The sequence below is a fragment of the Pterocles gutturalis genome, unplaced genomic scaffold (genome assembly GCF_000699245.1).
Source record: "Pterocles gutturalis isolate BGI_N339 unplaced genomic scaffold, ASM69924v1 scaffold15232, whole genome shotgun sequence".
Lineage (NCBI taxonomy): Eukaryota > Metazoa > Chordata > Aves > Pterocliformes > Pteroclidae > Pterocles > Pterocles gutturalis.
Genome location: NW_010110452.1, coordinates 5,087 through 24,976, shown reverse-complemented (window position 1 = coordinate 24,976; position 19,890 = coordinate 5,087). Strand labels below are relative to the sequence as shown.

The 19,890-nt window shown below is 40.1% G+C and overlaps 1 protein-coding gene across 1 annotated transcript; it reads left to right on the top strand.

Moving 5' to 3' along the window:
- Positions 1-514: 514 nt before the first annotated feature.
- BICD1 (bicaudal D homolog 1 (Drosophila)) lies at positions 515-19,597 on the top strand (the record flags this gene model as incomplete). The annotated part of the gene is made up of 4 exons (XM_010073384.1): positions 515-667; positions 4,137-4,574; positions 11,202-12,296; positions 19,442-19,597. Coding segments are annotated over 4 exons (1,842 nt in total), but the record flags the coding sequence as incomplete, so codon positions are not given.
- Between the last annotated feature and the right edge of the window lie 293 nt (positions 19,598-19,890).

The window sequence follows — 19,890 nt, the reverse complement described above, 5'->3', positions numbered from 1 at the left end:
GACGAGCTCCTTACAGCCATCTGCCTGGCAGGTCCCCCCGCCTCCCCACCTGTGTGCCTCTCTAATGCCTGCAGATACAAAGATGTGAGTGTACCTTGCTCAGTAGCAGATGTCTTTACAGAACAGATGCCATTACTCATTGCTTTTCTGTATAAATGTAGAAAGCGTCCTTTGGTGGAAAACAGGTGGTAATTTTAATTTAAAACCAACTGTATCTTAGAGCAATAAAACTAATGAGATGATAAAGCCTTGCCAGATTTTCTGTTTCAGTAAGCATCTAATCTTGAAACTGTTTTAAGCAAGCTTCCTTATCAGACATTCTCATCTCTGCGTTGCCAGCACACACCTGAAATCACTGCTTTGCCTCAGATTAAAAGGTGATGCTGTTTTGATTTGCACTGTTAAATAATTTCTATTTGATGATTAATTTTTTGTTTGGGCCTTTCTAAATGCAGTGTTCATCATTAAAGTGGCCATGCATGAACAGTAACGTACTTGCATTTTCTCTCATCAGAATAACGAAATGGTGGAACTACAGAGGATACGAATGAAAGATGAAATTCGAGAGTACAAGTTTCGAGAGGCAAGACTCCTACAGGACTACACTGAACTTGAAGAAGAAAATATCACTTTACAGAAACTGGTGTCCACACTGAAACAGAATCAAGTAAGCATCAAAGGATTCTAGGTGCTATGCTGAAAAATGATGCCATTTTCTCAAATGACAATAATGTGATCCCACAGAGCACTTTGATAGAATTTTCTTTGTATGGGTTTATTTTCAGTTGGGTTTTTGCTAAACATTTACTCTGAAACAGTGTTATTAGCCATTTTTGATGTATGGGGAGACCCTTGCCTCAATTTTGGTAAAATCCTGGTGGAATATTTTGTTACAGAACTTTGTAATACCAGAGTAACTATTAAAATAGATAGAGTTGCATCTTTTTACTTCCTGCTTTTCTCCTCCTCCCTCCCTGCAGGCTGAACCCAATGCCCAGCAGCAGAGTTCAGCCCTCCATTTCCTCTCAGTTTGTTTCCTGCACTTCCTTTCCTCTTCTGAAGTGGAGACAAGAGGAAATAATCTCCCGGTTCTCCTTTTTTTCTCTCCTGCTCCTCAGTTTTTCCTGTACTGAAGTTGCTCTTTTCTCAGCCATGCAAATCCACAAGTTCAGGAAGCTTCAAAAATAAGTGAAGGGATGTCAGATGTTCCTAGTTTGTATGTTGTATTCCCTGTTACATCAAGTTGCAGCTGATGGCAGACCAACACATGGTAATTCTCACAGCAGTGCAGAATGCAGCCTGAGGAACCACCATAAATGACATCCCCATTGTATCCAGATTAAAGCAGTCACGGGGTCTGGTCTCTCCCCTTTATAAAAGCACAGCTTCCTCTGCTGCTGAGGAAGCAATCAAGAACATGGCTGTCCTTTAAATTAGACAAAAGGGATTTGTTCTCACGTCAGAAGAGTTAACTTGCCGTGATCAATATTTAAGTATCCAAGTTGGATGATGTAACACTTTCTGCTTTCTAGACACTGTCCAGACCAGCATAACAGGGCACTCCGTAACACCATTTCCTTTACTGCTAGCAGATGGTAACAGCACTGCGTTGCAGCCCCTGGTTTATATCCCAACATACTGCCTGGTTCAGTGAGGGCTTTTATCAAATAGCCAAGACTGTCATGGTCTCTAATGGCAGCCTGGTAACAAAGCTGCCTTATTCCTGCAGGAATAGGCAGTACTATTCTAGCTGTCTTTTACCGCTATTTTACTGCTCTAGCACAAATGCAATTGAAACATTTAAAACAGTGGAGCTGTGCTGCAGGGAATATGCAGGCAGTGGAAAAGGTTACATTGTTTCCTTATTTATGAAGATAACCAGATTTTTACACTCCTGAAACTGAATTTGTAGCAGATCATCTATGTGGCACAGATATTTACCAAGCCAGCAAATTCGCCCCTTGAGGCACCAACATCTTAGGATGCATTTTCACACTATCAGGAACTTAAAGACCCCTTTATGCATGGTCTTAGTTTCCCCCAGAAGAAAATCTGTTCACAAGTGTTTATATTTGTCATAATATTTAATTGTTAATGAAACCAAATGCTAGCAGTCTGTAGAGAGAAAAAGCATTGCGACATTTTGAATAGCTTTAAAAATCAGTCCCTTTGTATCACATATCCATGAGCTTGTGATTCCTAAAATAGCTTTGATCTACAAGGTAAAATTTCAAGAGCATTTTATACTTTAATTTACAAAACCATATGTTACAAGTCTTAGTGCTATACCATCATTATCTCATTTTTTTTGTAGCTTTCGTAAGCAAGAATCCCAGAGATGGTAATCGTATAGATAATATAGACCTCTGGTTTCCACATGGATTTAAAATTTTAAAAGGTTTCTCTTTCCATGTTCTTAAATTATAAACATAGCTAGATGGTAGGATTTAATAATTTTTCAGATGGATCTCTCTCTCCAGTCAAAAAAGTTATCAAATTCATAAATACAGATTTCAAAACATCATGGATTTGCTTTTTTCTGTTTAATGTTTCCCAATATGACTTTGGAACTTTCTTCTCTGAGTTTGAAGATTAGTGCTTTGGTTTTTAAGTTTGCCTTTCCAAAGGCTTATGAGTACAAGACTTTTGTCAGGTTGATAAATATTCTATTCCAATAGGAATGGTTGACATTTCTGTTTTCACCAGGACCTTATTGTGGTTTGTTTAAATATATGTATGTTAAATAAAAGGTATTCTAGACAATGCCATAAAATTGTAGGTAATAATGCATATTAATGTATTTGAATGAGAAAAGCCTCAACTGGAAAAAGCCTTTTTTTGTGGAAGCATAAAAATTCAGTATTTCTTTTCCTCTTTCACCAAGCTATTAGAGTATTTCACTCAATACTAGGATTTTTTTGGATTCAGAAATGAAACAGTGGATGAGTAAAATGATTAGAATTATATTAAAAATCAAAGCATGATCATTTTTACCAGGAGAGCTGGTCAAACATGGACATGGACCTTTACAAACAAATTTCTTCATTTCTGTGTGATTTTCCAACAGTGAAAAGAAAGATGAGGAAAGGCAGCAAGGGAAAGCATTCTGCAGTAGGGATCTGCTGTACGAGCTAGATATTGCTGAGCAACTGGTTTTGAGCTAGATTGGGTTTTCCTGGGCTTTGCTTCTTGTTAGGTGCAATAGAAAGGACTGAATAAACATGTGAGCTGCCTTTAAAGAAGAGACAAGAAGCTGTTGCTTTCCTCAGCCCACACTGCCCCTAAATACCTTGATAAAATACTACACCTCAGTGTGGAGCAGGCAGCCTGCCCTCTGAGAACGAGAAAGACCAGTGAGTCCCTCCAAGCCTGGTGAGGCTGCACCAGGTCATTGGGGGAAGCACTTCAGGCAGTGCTGTCGGAGCAAAAGGTTGCCAAGTGCTCCAAAATGGTGTCATTGTGTGGCTGGATAAGCTGTTTACTACATTGGCCTGGTAGTTTAAAAATCTCTAATGATTTGGGGCATCTTAGAGTTTAAATTGATTGTATGAATAGTTTGCTGTTTTAATTTTTAAAAGCAAATGCTTCTTGAATAATGGAGAGGCTTGTATGAGAGAGTTGAGGCTCTTCTGCAGTTTTGTACTTGAACACTACTAGGACACCAGATACTTTAGAATATCTGTGCCTGAGTGGCTTTACGTCTGGTAAGAATTTAGATAAGAAGTCATCTTCAGAATACTTGCAATTAATAAATCAGACTATATTAACCTGAGATCTACACATACCATGATATACCAACATTACTCATGGCAATTCATAATAAATCTGTGGTTACCAAGATATCTGCTACTAAACAGCCTTTTTTTCCATGAAATACATTGTTTATTGTCAGAAGTTACTCAGAAAAAGGTGTTCTAGATCTTGACTCTCACACACTGAAAAAGTGAGCAGTGGAGTATTTAACAGAGTGAGGTCCACTTGCATTTTCTATGCAGCCTGTTCTTTGCAGCTGCAGGCAATGTCTGGTATTTCAAACTGTATTTTCTGTAACACCTTTTTCAATAAGGCTGATAAATGGCAGGTTTTCATGACTCAAGTTTTAGTATTATGAATGTTCTTTGTCTTGTCTAATTCAGGTTGAATATGAAGGCTTAAAGCATGAGATTAAAAGATTTGAGGAGGAGACAGTGTTGCTTAATAGTCAGCTAGAAGATGCCATCCGGCTGAAAGAGATTGCTGAGCACCAGCTGGAGGAAGCTCTGGAAACTTTAAAAAACGAAAGAGAGCAAAAGAACAATCTGAGGAAGGAACTCTCCCAGTATATCAACGTCAATGATAGTATGTATAACAACCATATTAATATATCAGTAGATGGATTGAAGTTTACGGAGGATGGGGGTGAGCCCAACAATGATGACAAAATGAACGGACATATCCACGGGCCTCTTGTGAAACTCAATGGTGACTATCGAACTCCCACAGGAAGGAAAGGAGAATCTCTGCACCCCGTCTCTGACCTCTTCAGTGAGCTCAACATATCAGAAATACAGAAACTGAAGCAGCAGCTCATGCAGGTAAGAGCTGAATTTGATGTCCTGAAGTGTTTAGACACACATCCTATGGACCCTATTGCCAGCTTTTGCAATGACCTTGATTATCCACAGTGACATTCTTGGCCAAGTATGTTGTGTTCTCAGACTTCTGCTTTGGTGTTCATATCAAGGTTTTGCTAGAAATGCCCCTAAGAACCAGAATATTTGTCTGGGAAAAGTCAGTGTGATCTGAGCAGAAATTTAGCAGAAGAGGAGAAAGGGACCTAGTTGTGGTGGTTGTGGATGGCTTGATTCTTTTTTTCCTGGTTTGATGGTGGGAAATGTCCCTGAGATTACAAGTCGAATAAAGTACTCTTCAGTATGACCAAAGCTATCTGGAAAAAACCCCACTAAAATACAGACAGACTTGATTATGCTTCCTTGCAAGTCAGAGGGATTTTTTGCCATTAAATTCAGTTTGAACAAGATTTGGCATACTGTCAAAAGAGAACAAAAGGCGAGGAGCGCTCCTCTTAATAACTGTGCAGTCAGAGAGCATGTGGCATGTGAGATGTCACAGAGTGCCCTTGTCCACACTGGCAGTCCCGGCGGATGCGCAGGCTGCAGGGGGTGCCTTGGGGACCATACAGCCAGCATTTGTTCTCTATTCATCCACACTCAGCCCGGGCATAGCCAGAATAGGAGCCTGGGATGCAAGCCAGATAAAAGCTCAAGCTGCCAGCCCCGACGCTGACATCATCTTAGAAGGGGTACAGTGCCACACAGAGCAAGGGTCCCGCTGCCCAGGATGTTGAGCATCTTCTCTGCCACAAGAGCTTGAAAGGTTTTGGCACTGTCATGGAAACATCCATCATTTTCTAGCTGCAGGCTTCCAAAAACTGCCTCTTTTAAAGAGAGTAAATATAAAGCCTTTACTGCTTACAATGTAAAAGATGATTTGGAAGTAAAGCAGAGCAAACCAGTGCTTGCTAGAGAATAATAAATCCCTACGTGGTCTGTCCTATATTTGCTGAAGAGTTAATTGTTCTATTTAATTCATTGCCAAAATGCACCATGGGAAGTTTTGATCTGAGCTATGACGTGGCGAACATTGATGACATCCAGTGCTTTGCACAAATAACTTTGATGCAAGACATACATAATTTAAGTGGGAAAGCTTGAAATTTGGAATTCCATTTCTGTGAAAAGTTACGTCAGAAACTTTTCCAGTATTAAAATATAAACAGTGTGTTTTGCATCCATATACACATATATAAATATGCATGTTACATATGTATACATTTATGTATGTAATATATGTGCATATATATTATATGCACATATTTTGATTAATTCAGAAAGGCAATGTTAAAAAACACAGCCTCAGAAGAAATGCTTTGAAATGATCACATCTTAAAATACAGCGTAAGCATTTCCAACCATAATTTACAATGAAGTTCATGCAATATAAGTTTGGAGGGAAAGCTGTTTGGAAATGAAAAAACAACATTGTTTGGGTATGTTTTGTCTTCATTTTATTGAATTAAATATTGAGCTTGATAAATCAGCAAAAGACACTGCAAATGTTTTGATTGTCTCTGACTTAAATATTGCTTAAGTATTTTACGCTTCTTAAGCAAAGAGTTGGCCTTCTGACAGTCGCTTGCCACAAACTGTCCATTATAGGACCCTAGAAGAACCCTAGAAAATAAATATAACCATTTTCCAGTCACGATGGATTTACTGCGCCCCTTCATGCAAATAGCCACAACCATTGCTCAGCATTCTAATCTTGTTAGAAGGTTTGAAAAGAAAGACAAGACCCAGCTGGAAATATGATTTCTGTAGATAGTGAAAAGGTTTACTGTAAAATGCTGATGTGTACTTTTTTTAAAGTGATCAAACTCTCTGTTGAGTTGCATCAGCTGACCTTGGGTCATACAGATTAAATGTGAAAAATTCCTCCAAAAATTTTCCCCATAGTCGATGGGAGATTTAATGGAGTTCAAGCTGACAAAAGGTAATTCTTCAGAAAAATTGGATTTTTTTTTTCTTCCACAGTGTCTTTCCCATGTGGTATTCATTCAGCCATGTCTTGATATTTGGTATATGTTCCTCTTGTTTTCTCTGAAGAGTCTGTACTATGACAGATTGCTGGAGGAATTGACCCTCTCTTGGGAAGTATTTTTATGTCTATAGGACAGCAGGCTCCTTTCTTGAGAGAAGTAAACTTCAGATTTGTCCCTTTGTTCATGTATGGTAAATTTTTTCACTCCTCAATCTCAAAAAGAAGCTTTCACCAAAAAAAGTTTCACTCCTCAATCTCAAAAAGAAGCTTTCACCAAAAAAAGTATGACAGATACAATTCCTTCTGCAGATTTAGTGTGCTGCTGCTCCATGATTTGTGTTGGTCCCTGGAAAAGATTTAATTGCAAGTGTTCCCTTCCCATCTTTGAAATCCACTAAGTAACAAATGTCCAGCTGAAAATTCTCATATTCTGAGATTCTCTCAGTAAAGCTCAAGACTTTCTGCTCTGCCTTCATGTTTGTTGTCCAGTGGGAAGAACTCTCCATCTCATCTTTAAAGCCTTAGGAGTTCTCTTTTCCTTCCATGGTGATGCTTTCCCTATTCCTGAGGCTAACGTCATATTTTGAAAAATTTGGATTAAATTTTCCTAAAAAAACCCAAGAAAAAAAAAAATAGGCCCAGATCCTGACACTCTTTTGCAGTTGCCTGGTACCCTCTGACAAATATGATACAGCTGAGATTCAGGGTTCTTGAACTGAGTTTTCCTGTTGCTTTGTTCCAGTCTCCACTAGGAATTGTTCAATGACATGCTGATGTTTTTAGGAAAAAAAAAAAAAGTATAAATAGCAATGGTAAAATTGGTTTCCATAATTGCAAACTATAGAGCAAATTGGGAAGGAAATCTCCTCAGACTCGAATCCTTGATGGGAAAGTTGCATTGCAAAATAGGTACAGCTACTTTTGAATTGCTTTTATTTTCATTTTAAGTTGATAACGATCCTTACTTCAGCTACTAATGTCAATGTCAAAAAAAAAAAAAAAGGACTGAAAAATAACTTCAATTCCCAGAAGTTTTCTGTGGGTGGAAGCAAGAGTATACTGTTGTCTAGAACAAGAAATATAATTACCATACTTGGAAACAGCAGAGTCTATTAATATGCAGAAGGTGTGCTCAGGGCTGAGTTGGAGCTTTGGGTTTTTTTCCCTTAGAAGTAGGAGCATGTATTTATAACTTTAAACAGAAGTGGGTTAGCTTAATTCATAATTACTGGACCAGCATGAGTAAAATTTAATCTACATCTATCATTTTACCTACTGCCCAAGTTGCTATATGGGTTTTAAAAGTCATGTGTTTTCTCTGGAAACAATTCTTTTAATTTGTAAGAAGTATTTGTTTCCAGAACCCATTTATGTTCAGCAGAGAAATGATCATACAGATGCCAATTAGCTCTGTTATAGTTTTCCTTCATGACAGAGTATGACCGCTGTGATTGATAATCTGGCAGGATCAATTCTGTCTCATTAATGTAAGCAAACACTGAAACACTGTGCTGCTTTAACACCAAGTTGTTTTCTTGAAGGAAAGGCTTTCTGGCTGTAAGCTCTATATTTATTTCTACACTCGTCTGTCATGGTTTTGACTGGGACAGAGTTAACCTTCTTCATAGTAGCTAGTAAGATCTTGTGTTTTGGATTTCTGTTGAGAAGAAGGCTGATAACATACTGATGTTTATAGTTGCTGCCAGAACAGTCAAGGTCTTTTCAGCTTCTCTGCTGTGCCAGTGTCTGCGGGGGCAGGAGAAGCTGGGAGGGAGCACAGCCCCAGTTACTAGCCTAGGATTCGACCTTAGGTTTAGGATTGAGACCCAAATTGGCCAATACTCTATTCCATGTCATACACGTCATGGCCAGTATATAGGTGAGGATCTGTCCAGAAGTTCTCCCTCTCTGTGTCTCTCTTTTTCTCGGGATCATCTCTCTCAGTCAGCTCTCAGATGCTCAGGCTCTTGTCTCTTTCCTGGGATTGTGGTTTTGAGACTCTTCCTGCTCTGGGATTATTAGCTGGGAACAAGCTAATTCTTGGTCATCAGGCTGTGAGCGGTTTCACTGTATATGACTTATTTGTATATGTGTATACTTGTATATATTACTATTATTGTCATTATTATTTTCAATTTTATTGTAGTTTAGTTATTAAAGTGTTCTTATCTCAACCCAGAAGTCTCTTTTTGCTTTACCCCTTTAATTATTTTCCCCATCTCCAGGAGGGGGAGCGAGCAGCTGCATGGTTTTTAGCTGCTAGGCAGGTTTAAACCACAACATAGTGCAATCTGCCGTTAATTACCTGCTGTGGTGGCAACATACTCACAGTGGACCCATACACCTTAAAAAGCCCACTGCCTTTGGTGTGTGATGTATGGATCATTATTATCCATATGACTTCTCATCATCAGGTTAGATGGCCCTTTAAATTAACCAAAACTCTGATTTTTTTTTTTTATTTTTTTTTTTTTTCCATGCACATGTGTAGCTCACCTTACCAGCTTGAAGGAATAAATATCTTCGTTATCTGATGAGGGTAACACAATTAACAGCCAAGCCTGCTCTACCAGGTGGTAACAACTAGAGTTCAGCTGAAAGTTTCCAGGGAGAGCAGATTGGGGGCAGACTGCTCCATGGAGGAAATAAGAAAGCTGGCTTTCCTCTGAAAACAGAAGAAAGAAGCTTCTGCCAAGATAGGTCTGACTGAGAAATCTGTGGAGAGCAGTCACCTTTTAAGAAGATGCCTGTGGCAGAGGGGAAGGTTGCTTTATTTTGGATTTTCTCAGCAAGAGTGGGCTGACATCAGGGGTGGGCAGCAACAGGGGCAGCAGGCAGACTGAGGCAGCAATGAGGGAACAATGCCAAATGGAGAAAGGTACCAATCTACTTGTGGTACTCGGCTGTCCTCTTCTGCACAGAGTATGTAGTGCCTGAAATAGAGCGCCCTATATCTGAGGAGACAGACTCTTCCTGGATCATAAAATAATGATGAAGTTTGGCCCTAGTTTTTTAATTCTTAAGCCATCAGTCATCTGTATGTAAGAAAACTAGGCTGATTTTTTTTTCAGATGTTTTTAATGTGGGTTCTATTTTTATTCTTACAGTTTTTGCCTGCTATTGATTGCAGATTCTAATAGAGGCTGTTTTTTGAAAGCCTTTCTGTAAAATCAGGGGATCATCATATGCTTTAGTGCCTTAATACTTCTGAGCAGCAGCCACTGTTCAAAAGCCTCATTCTGAGAAAACAGGAGCCTGAAGCACTGCTTGGAATATTTTGTGAGATGGTATTAATACCCCCTCAGTCTCTAAAAGGCTTTTATTTTCCCACAGTAAGATTTATGGTGGCCGATTTGACTCTCTTCCAAACACTACCTGGGGGGATGCTGATAGGGAAGGAAAGGCTTTTTAATGGGTTTTTCATAACTGACAGGTTTTAATTCCCTGAATTAGTAATTCAGCCACTCATAAAGTGAACGTGAAGCATGCTGCTTCCACTGCATGGGTAAACACAGCTCTGAAATACTGCAACAGTGGGAGAGAAAGAGCAGAAAACCTGATAGGCTCAAGGTTCTGTTGGAAAAGCCATGAAAGCAAGGATCCCGTCTCCCTGTGCCTTCCTCTGCTTCACAGCTCGCAACTCGAACAGGACAAAGGCACAGAAAAAAAGTTGGAGCATTACACTTAAAATGGGAGTCTTTTAGGGGTGTTAGCATGAGTAGCAAATACCTGAGCAGATCAAACTTTACATTTTTCTTGTTCTTGCTTTAAGATGCTGTGTATTAAAACTTCTAGGGGAGTCCTCCATGACCTCTTCTGCTGTTCAGCATCCACGTTTCTTTGTGGATATTCAGAAAGGAACGTAATAGGTCAGAACCAGTAGTTTGTTAGTTAAACCACAAATTCCACTTTTTCTGCCTTATCCTGAAAAGGATGGATTTTGCTTACAGTTCAGTGCTGGGGATGGAGAATCCTGAATGTTGCATGTGCTCAGTCTCCTGATCTGTGTTACATTCACACACAATGGGTTATTTAATCTAATCTGTAGAAACGTACACAGCCATTTGTTTACTGTATTTGCATTCAGTAGTGAAGCCTTAATGAAAGTTTGGAATAGCCCAAAGTTAAATATTGTGAAGGATTGAGAGAGCTGTTTGTAGGAAATGTAAATTCAGCCTCCACTGAGAAATGTGTATGTACCCTTAGAAAAGCTTATAGTTGACTGATAGTTGACAATGAATGCAGTTCATGCCTATTAAAATTCGGGGAACTTATGTTCTAATAAATCCTGTCTCATCTCACTAGCTGACTAGGTGTTTAGTGCTTGGGCACTAAATAATTCTTCAGGGGGCAACGTGTAAAATCATGACCTAGCGATATTGCAAATTGTGACAGAGGCTGGGGCTCCATAACCTTGTACAAGCTATATGTGTCTCTCACCGACTTAATTTTACGGTTTAGGGATGTACGGATAAAATCTCTTTGAAGCCTTCGAGTTGCATGTGCAGAGTGGGGGAGTGGAAGAGATGAATATGATTGCAGTTTGGTATTCAGCATGGGTAAGATGAAATTCTGGGTTTCTCACTTTGACTCTGTTGCAGGTGGAAAGAGAGAAGGCCATTCTCCTGGCCAACCTGCAGGAGTCCCAGACGCAGCTGGAGCACACCAAGGGAGCCCTGACTGAGCAACACGAGCGAGTCCACAGGCTCACGGAGCACGTCAATGCCATGAGGGGGCTGCAGAGCAACAAGGAGCTGAAAGCTGAGCTTGACTGTGAGAAGGGCCGAGACCCCAGCCAGGAAGCACACGACTATGAAGTGGACATCAATGGTTTGGAGATCTTAGAATGTAAATACAAAGTAGCTGTTACTGAGGTGATAGACCTTAAAGCAGAAATCAAAGCCTTAAAGGAGAAATATAATAAATACGTGGAAAACTACACTGAAGAGAAGGCCAAGTATGAGAGCAGAATCCAGACATACGACGAGCAGGTGACAAACCTGGAGAAGTCGACCAAGGAAAGCCAAGAAAAAATGGTACACATGGAAAAGGAGTTGCAAAGGATGACAAGCATAGCAAATGAAAACCATAATACCCTCAACACCGCCCAGGACGAGCTGGTGACGTTTAGTGAGGAGCTGGCTCAACTCTACCATCACGTCTGCCTGTGCAACAATGAGACACCAAACAGGGTCATGTTGGACTATTACAGGCAAAGCAGAGTCACCCGCAGCGGGAGCCTGAAAGGACCAGATGACCCTCGAGGTCTCCTTTCCCCACGGCTCGCCAGAAGAGGGGTGGCTTCACCTGTAGAAGCCAGGACCCCAACCGAGCAGGTGACAAAAGAGACCCCAGAGCCTGGCAAGGAACAGAGCCCAACAAAAACGCCTACCATTTCTCCTGTCATTACAGCCCCTCCTTCCTCCCCTGTCTCTGATACCAGTGACATCCGCAAAGAGCCGATGAACATCTACAACCTCAATGCCATCATAAGGGACCAAATCAAGCACTTGCAGAAGGCTGTCGATCGGTCGCTGCAGCTGTCGCGCCAGCGTGCTGCAGCTCGGGAGCTGGCGCCCATGATCGATAAAGACAAGGAGGCCTTAATGGAAGAGATACTGAAACTGAAATCACTCCTGAGTACAAAGCGGGAGCAGATTGCAACCCTGAGAGCAGTGCTGAAAGCCAACAAGCAGGTAAGATGCTAATAAAGCAGTCAGTCGGGAATGTCTGTTATTTATACAGGTCACTTACAAGCTTTCCCAGGAGCATTTTGCAGGAGAGATTTTACTCACAGGTTATTTAGTCTCTCACTCAATAATAGCAAGGACAGACCTTTCTTCCCTCCCTCCCCACCTCCTCTCTAAGCTCTTTAGCTCTGCTTTTTTCAGCTCCCACCATTCATGGAGGGTGCAGGCAGAAGAGCCTTTTCTGTGGAGTGAGAGAAAAGCAGAGGGGCAGGAAGGGTTCAGCTACCACCTAATGTACAGTTCCTGTTATTATTGTGAAATGAAAAGATTTCCAACATTGGAAAACAAAACAGAGCATGCATGAAGAGGCTTTCAGGGGCGTACAGACCCCTCGTCAGGGCAGGTACTTCTGGAGCGGTGGGGTAGGCAAATGGCGGGGAGACCACTTTGGCCAGCACCTCAGCAGCTGCAGGTGGCCCTGCTGGTGGGATGTAGGGGAGCAGATGTGCAAACAACTCATTGCATTCTTCTTGACTCTCGGTCCCCCCCCAACAAATTTAAGGGGATTAAAAATAAATGCCACAAAAACTAAAGTGTGCCTCAGGAAGAGAATGGCAGGCATAAGAGCATGACCAGTGGCTTTGGAGTGGACAGAAGCTGGGCATTTCTTTTATAAGAAAGCAGGTGAAATGTGGCGTTATTTTCATCACAGATAGTTGGAATTTTTTAAAATTATTTTTCTTTTCCTTCAGAAGTGATGTCTCCTGCCATTGTAATATTTTTATTCCTTTAAGAAATAAAAGCAGGGTTTTCTTTATTTTAAGAAAAGCGACAAAATCACTACATGACAAAGCTGACTGAAACAGTAACTGCAATTTTTTATTTTGAGGTTTTGTTATAAATTTATCTTTTAAGATAATACAAAATTTCAAATTATTATTTTCACAGCTTAAAAAAAATCATCAAGCCACTTTATTTTTGATGTTGCACCAATGCAAATACGCTGAGAATTACCACATTTTATATCAAATGCCAAACAAAGACCATGTAACAGTCTGTTTTTAGAGGACTGTAATTTTTTTTTGCACAGTATATCTTCCCAAGCCCTTTGTATCCATTAGACTCCAGGTCTGCAGGCATTTTAGGAAATTAAATTTCAGCATGCAAATAGTTTTATTTACTTCAGTGCATCTCCTTATGCCCAGAATTAAGTCTGAATGCAAGAAGGTACAGCAGCAGTCATTGTTCCAGAGTGCCTGGGGTATTTCTCATCCGGAAACAGTGCAGTAATCACCACATGGGGGCCTGAATCCTGGTTAACAGTTTAGGATACTACTAGCTGATGACAGTGATGGGTTTTCAGTGTTCAAATTCCCAATAGTCAAGTAGTCTGAATTTACAGTTTCAAGTTCAATGGATTGTTGCATCTGTAACTGCATTTCTAGAGTACTGGGGATTTTTAAATTGCAGCAATGTTTCAACATACATTGAGTCTTTTATAGCATTTCCCCTCTCTCCAATACTACACATGCTAAATATTAATTCAAGTAATTAAATACCATTTCTAGATAAGCAATAATAACTCTGAGCAATTATATGTGGATTTTCCATGTAATCAAAATGTAATTAAGATGTAATTGAGGTAAATGGGTTTAGATTCCAAATTAAAGATTTTTTCCATTAGCCTAGAGCTATCATTTATTTTTTGGTACTGCCACAGAATCTATCTCAGTGTTGCTCTTTTATTGCTGTCAGAAATAAAGCATCTTTCCTAAAGTGTGCTCACTGAAATGGGAAAGACAGATTGCTGAGTTAGGAGGTGGTATTAATTAAACGTTTATTTGTTGGATAGCAGCATAGCTATTGGTAACTGTACAACTGGGTATAGAATCTTGCAATACTGTTCATGTAAACCTAATATAAAAATCCTCAAATGTTCATGTTAAAAGACATAACAATATAAAATAATTGAGAGACATTTAAAGTTACAGGGATGCGGGGTGAGGGGGGGGAGAGGGGGGGGGAAGTTTTATTATGCACTCCAGTACTGCCAGCCTCAAGTGATGGCTGCATCCCAGGACCCAAAGCACATCTCATGTTCAGAAAACATGAGTCCAGATTCATCCCCTTGACTTCTTCCCCTTCCTCCAAAATAATAAGATTTAAGTGGTAGTAGGCTAGGGATATTTTTCCTTTGTGTGTTTCAATGTAGATGAGCCTACAAAGGACATCCGGTTCAGTTTTTCACCTTTGCTCCAGAACCACAAGAGATGAAAAGGACCCAAAGCACATCTCATGTTCAGAAAACATGAGTCCAGATTCATCCCCTTGACTTCTTCCCCTTCCTCCAAAATAATAAGATTTAAGTGGTAGTAGGCTAGGGATATTTTTCCTTTGTGTGTTTCAATGTAGATGAGCCTACAAAGGACATCCGGTTCAGTTTTTCACCTTTGCTCCAGAACCACAAGAGATGAAATTTTGATTTTTAAATTTTTTTTTAAAACCTTCCTCAAGCCCTAAACAAGCTGACGTTAATACAAACCTGTATCTTCTCACCCCTTACATCCTATGGAAGACACTGCTGGTGCCCGAGGCACAGGGGGCAGCTGCGGCAGCCCCTGCCCAAGGGACCCTGTGGCTGACAGGGCCGGAGGCCATGGCCTGTCCTCAGCCACCCATGGGGCTGTATGGCAGCTTGTTGTGCTTTGTAGAAATACCATCACCAAAACACCCCTGTTGTTGGCACTCCAAACACACTTTAGGTGAAGCTTTTTTGGTTGAAATAATATTGGAAAGCAAGATGAGTGCGGTGAAATGCACTGTAAAAATGGCAAGATGTGGCCTTGCTGGAAAATCTCGCCATTCGGATCCAGGGGGGAAGCCCAGCAGCAGGGCCCTGGGTCTAGTATTTTGGGCTGTAGTGAAATCACACCCTTCACCAGGAAAGCACGGGTGCTATCTAGTGACCACCAGAAGCATTGCAACATCAGGTTGAAACCAGAGCTGTGTTGCAGTTTTCCTGGCTGTGCTGAGAAGACTGTTCGGTGGTGCACAGGGGCACATGGTTCATGGGAAGAGAAAACGAGCAAATGGAGTTTCCACCTCCTAACTTGAATCATGTTCACCTCTCTTCACAGTGACTTACCCGACTGTGGGACAGCCCCGAAGGAGTCTCTGTTTCTGTCTCCTGCTGCTGCAGCGGGCCTGGCACTCCAGCAGTGCAGCGACACCGTTCAGATCTTTAACAGCATACAGTACATTTCTGTTTGAACCTGACAAGCTGTTGCCTGGTTCAAAGAGTTTGGCAATTATCTGATTATATTTCTTTTTATTCTAGCTGTATTTTCTTCAGTGGCAAACGGAATACACAAAACTCTGTAGCACAAAAAAGAGAGCAAGATTTGCTCTAAGAAGCTGCAAACCTAAGACCAGGAAAACAGATTATTAAATCAATTGCTCAAGATAGCAAGGCACATATATCATGCTAGCTTACTTGCTTACCTTGTCTTGATTTATGTATCCATTTATTCATAGCCATAATTACTGTGTCTGCACCAGTTTTGTGGAGCAAACCCAAGTAGCATTAGCATTAACAAGTAACATAAATTGTAAAGTAATATCAAATTAATGATATAATAACTTTTAGAACCAGTTCAATAATCGTTTTAATTTTGATTTCTAATAACATTCAGAACGCAAAGCTGCCTAGGAGGTAAATATAATATCCTGAAGTTCTGATTGAAAAATGATCAGTTGTTCTCATAGGTAAATAGTTCGATGGGAAGGAGTTGAGTCAGCAAGTCCTTCACATCTGCACATGCAGTAACTATGGTGTCTGCAGCTCCCATAACTGAGATACCCATAAAAGTCCTTCAGAAAAAATAACTTCACAACCCCAGGCATACAGTACCTTATCTATAAACAAATGCCCTGATGTTACATAGACAGAATACAGTAGAATGCAGCCTTCACCCCAGGTCTTTAAAATTAGATTATCCCACAGAACTGGCTTCAGGCACAACCACACAAATATGGCTCAATAGGTACAATTTTGGAGACTGGTGGAGCATTATCCCACAGAACTGGCTTCAGGCACAAACACACAAATATGGCTCAATAGATACAATTTTGGAGACTGGTTGAGAGGGGGGACAAATAGAAATAATTTAGACTTGAGCAGGTGCTGGAGGAAGACTAAGATGAAGCTATGGCTTCAGTTAATTTTGTCCCTGTTACTCTTAGCACAGTCTAACAGAACAGCTGAGGTGACCAGACACATAGGTACCTCTGAAAGATGGAGTCCAAGTTCCCTGTCTCCTCTCAGCCCCACTCCCCATTACACATCTGGTCTCAGGTTGCTTCAGGCAAGTTTTCTGCCTCTTGAGGCTCCCCAAACTTGCTCACAGTAAGCATAGAAGAAAACCACAAGGTGTGCAAAGGGTAGGGATGGGGAAAGGCTGGGTAATTATTCTTTTGGTGGCAGCTAGCCAATTTAGATTGATTTAGCTGTATTGTAAAAAGGCAGCCTCTGAACAGTCTGACAGCAATCAGCTTCAGTCAGCATCCAGGTCCCAAACTGATGAGCTGTAGGTAACCTGAGCATCTGCACCGTTCAGTGCCTGCTGGCTCTTAGGAGGACCTCTTGAGCCTCATGCTAAAGCGGTGCACTGCTGCTCTGCTGGCCCTGGCGGTAGGTTTCCCGGAGAAGCTTCCCCAACTTGCTTCTTCCTTCCTTTTGTTGCCTATTAAAAACACATTTTTGTCAGTTTTATTTTCTTCTCTAGTAGAGCCCTTGTGCCTATTCGTTCTTCACTTAGGAGACTTTCAGAAGGGAGACCCTCGACAGCCTGCAAAGGAGTGCGTTCAAAAGCTTGTATGTGGAGAGTCATCAGGCACTTTTGCAAATTATGCTTCATTTTCTATATGTTGTTTTATGAAAAACTCAGATAGGAAGAAAAAAGATTTGAAGATTTGGCACAGTCCTTCCTGTTACCTTTATTCACAAAGCAAATTTTATTTCTAAGTTATTTTTCATCCTGTAGTGTTACATATCCATTTAATTCACCCTAACATCCAGACTAAAACATAGGGACCACAATGATCTGTCTGATCATTGTGCACAGTGTGATGTGTAAATTATTGGGTTTACATGGAATATGTAATCCCACTGCTAAAACAATTTAACAATCTTTTGTTAAAAGTCTAGCATTAAGTGGCATGTATCTTTAATTCATTTTCATTCCTAAATAAAGGAAAATATTTACATGAGTTCTGTATTTGAAGATGAGGTATGATAGGTTAAGGAACATGGGGCTGTATTTCTCTTACAAAGCAAAGACATCTGAATTCCTGCCTTAGGGGCAAAGCAGAACCCTGTTTGAGCTATAGAGGCTACCTCTGCTCTCATAAATCACTTCTGCTTTGTTAGTGACCTGCAAATTTTTAGATTAATCTGATTTAATATAATATCTGTTAAACAGGAATTTGTCATCTGATGCACTACTTCCTAGATTTCCTTTAAAAAAAGTAGTTTTTTTAAGCATAGTTGATCCTTCTTCTCCATCTTAATTTATGAGTGTACATTTTTGCTCATGGCTGAAAACAGATAGAAAGTTGATGATTTCTGCTTTATCCTGCCAAGGCATAGGATGGTGTCTACCATCCTACAGTGTACCAAAGCGTATGTCAACAAGGTTGAGAAAAGCTGCATTTATTTGAATTATGCCTAAGTGGCTGGGTTTTTTAACATATATTGCTGATGATTTCAAATTTGGCATGGAAAACCCATCTATTTAAAATGACAGGTAGTTCCTACTCATTTTTAAAAATCTCTTCTCTCAACATAAACTACGGTGAAAGCAGAGAAAACAGTATTGGTGAGAGTACAATTCAGAAAAAAAAATTAATTATTTTAATGCTGCCATTTCTAATTATGCTGTTTCCACAGAAGCGAATGAATAGAGTTGCATTTTATTAGGAGATGCTAATATGTTCGTTTGTTAAGAGACATTGTTAGTGGGAAATGTGCTGGGTTTCAGAAAACTGAGTTTAAAATAGGTTTCCAACTGTTTGGCCATTACCATCTTTTGTAATGTCCCCTTACTGGTTGCTTTAAATTAATGTTCCTCTACACTTCTCTCCCCTGGTGATGGCTCAAGAACCCACAAGATCAACAGGGGAAATTGATTGCCTATATGAAATGCTGCAACATATTATGCACTAAAAAAAGTGAAAAAACAATCATAACCTCTGCTGAGTAAATGTAAAAGAAAATTACATTTTTTTCATCATCTCATTCCATGGCAATAATTTTAAATGTTGTATAGGAGCAGTAGAATAAAGCCTCTATAAAATCATGTATTTTGAATAACTTTTAAATGGTACTAAACTTCATGTGTAAAGCAGAAGGTTCAACTCCTGCACAAATAAGACAAATTTAACTATTAAAAGCAGTAGGGCAGTAAATTAAAGAAATGTAATGAATAACATTGAAAAAAGAAAGGAGGGAGCAGAAAAAAATGAAGGAATAGGATGACTACAAGGCCTTGCTTTCCTGTTAGGTGAAAATTTTGATTTACTCTTTTTTTGTTCTTTTTTTTTTTGTAGTGGTTAAAACTCCCAAATTAATGCTGTTTTGCACAACAGTAGTCATTGCCAGTGCGCAGACATAAAAGCAAGCTGTCAGGTCCTGGCAGTCACCTCACCCAAGGAAAGCTTCAGCTGGTCGGAAGCATGAGGTGAAACACGTTAGTTCCCAACTTGGCTATGAGTCTCATGTGCTGCACATCCTGTTTGCAGCATGGTCATGGGACACACCTTGTTGCTTATTGCAGCTCAGATGACTCGGTAGCAGCTCCTTAAGCTGTAGTAACTTACTTGCCTGAGTACTCAACATAGAGCTGCAGAGTTTAGCAGAGACATTTAAGCTGTGGGGTTGTTGCCAGTGTATTGAAATTGGCTTTGTCTTTTCAACTGCTTTTTCCTTTTCCTCATTTCATGGAGTGCAACTTAAAACAAGACATTAAAGGGTGCAGTGCAATGAAGCTGAGGTCTAACTTCTTTAACTGCGTGAATGAAGAAGGAAATCAAACACATCTTAGCTGTTGTCAGATATCTGCCTCATAAGCATATATCCCTATTTATGTTTTCAGACAGCTGAAGTGGCACTAGCTAATTTGAAGAATAAATATGAAAATGAAAAAGCAATGGTGACTGAAACCATGACCAAACTAAGGAATGAATTAAAGGCTTTGAAGGAAGATGCAGCAACCTTCTCATCCTTGAGAGCAATGTTTGCCACCAGGTAAGGGAAATGGTTTCACCATCTGGCTCAGCACTGTAAAAGTAAATATGTACGTGCTAAGTGAGAACAGACTTAGTATGTTGGGTGCTTGGGAGGAGAGACAGAAATTATTTTCTGCAAGGTCAGGGGTTTGCTGGATAAAGGTGAATGAGTCTTGGACTGCACACTGTACAAAACCTGCAAGCTTTCAAGTGCTACCAAGATGCATGTCTTGGAAAATAAAGCTGGAGAATAACAATGTCAACACAACCTTGGGTAAAGTGTTATAAATGCTAATACCAGCCTCCAGTATATTTA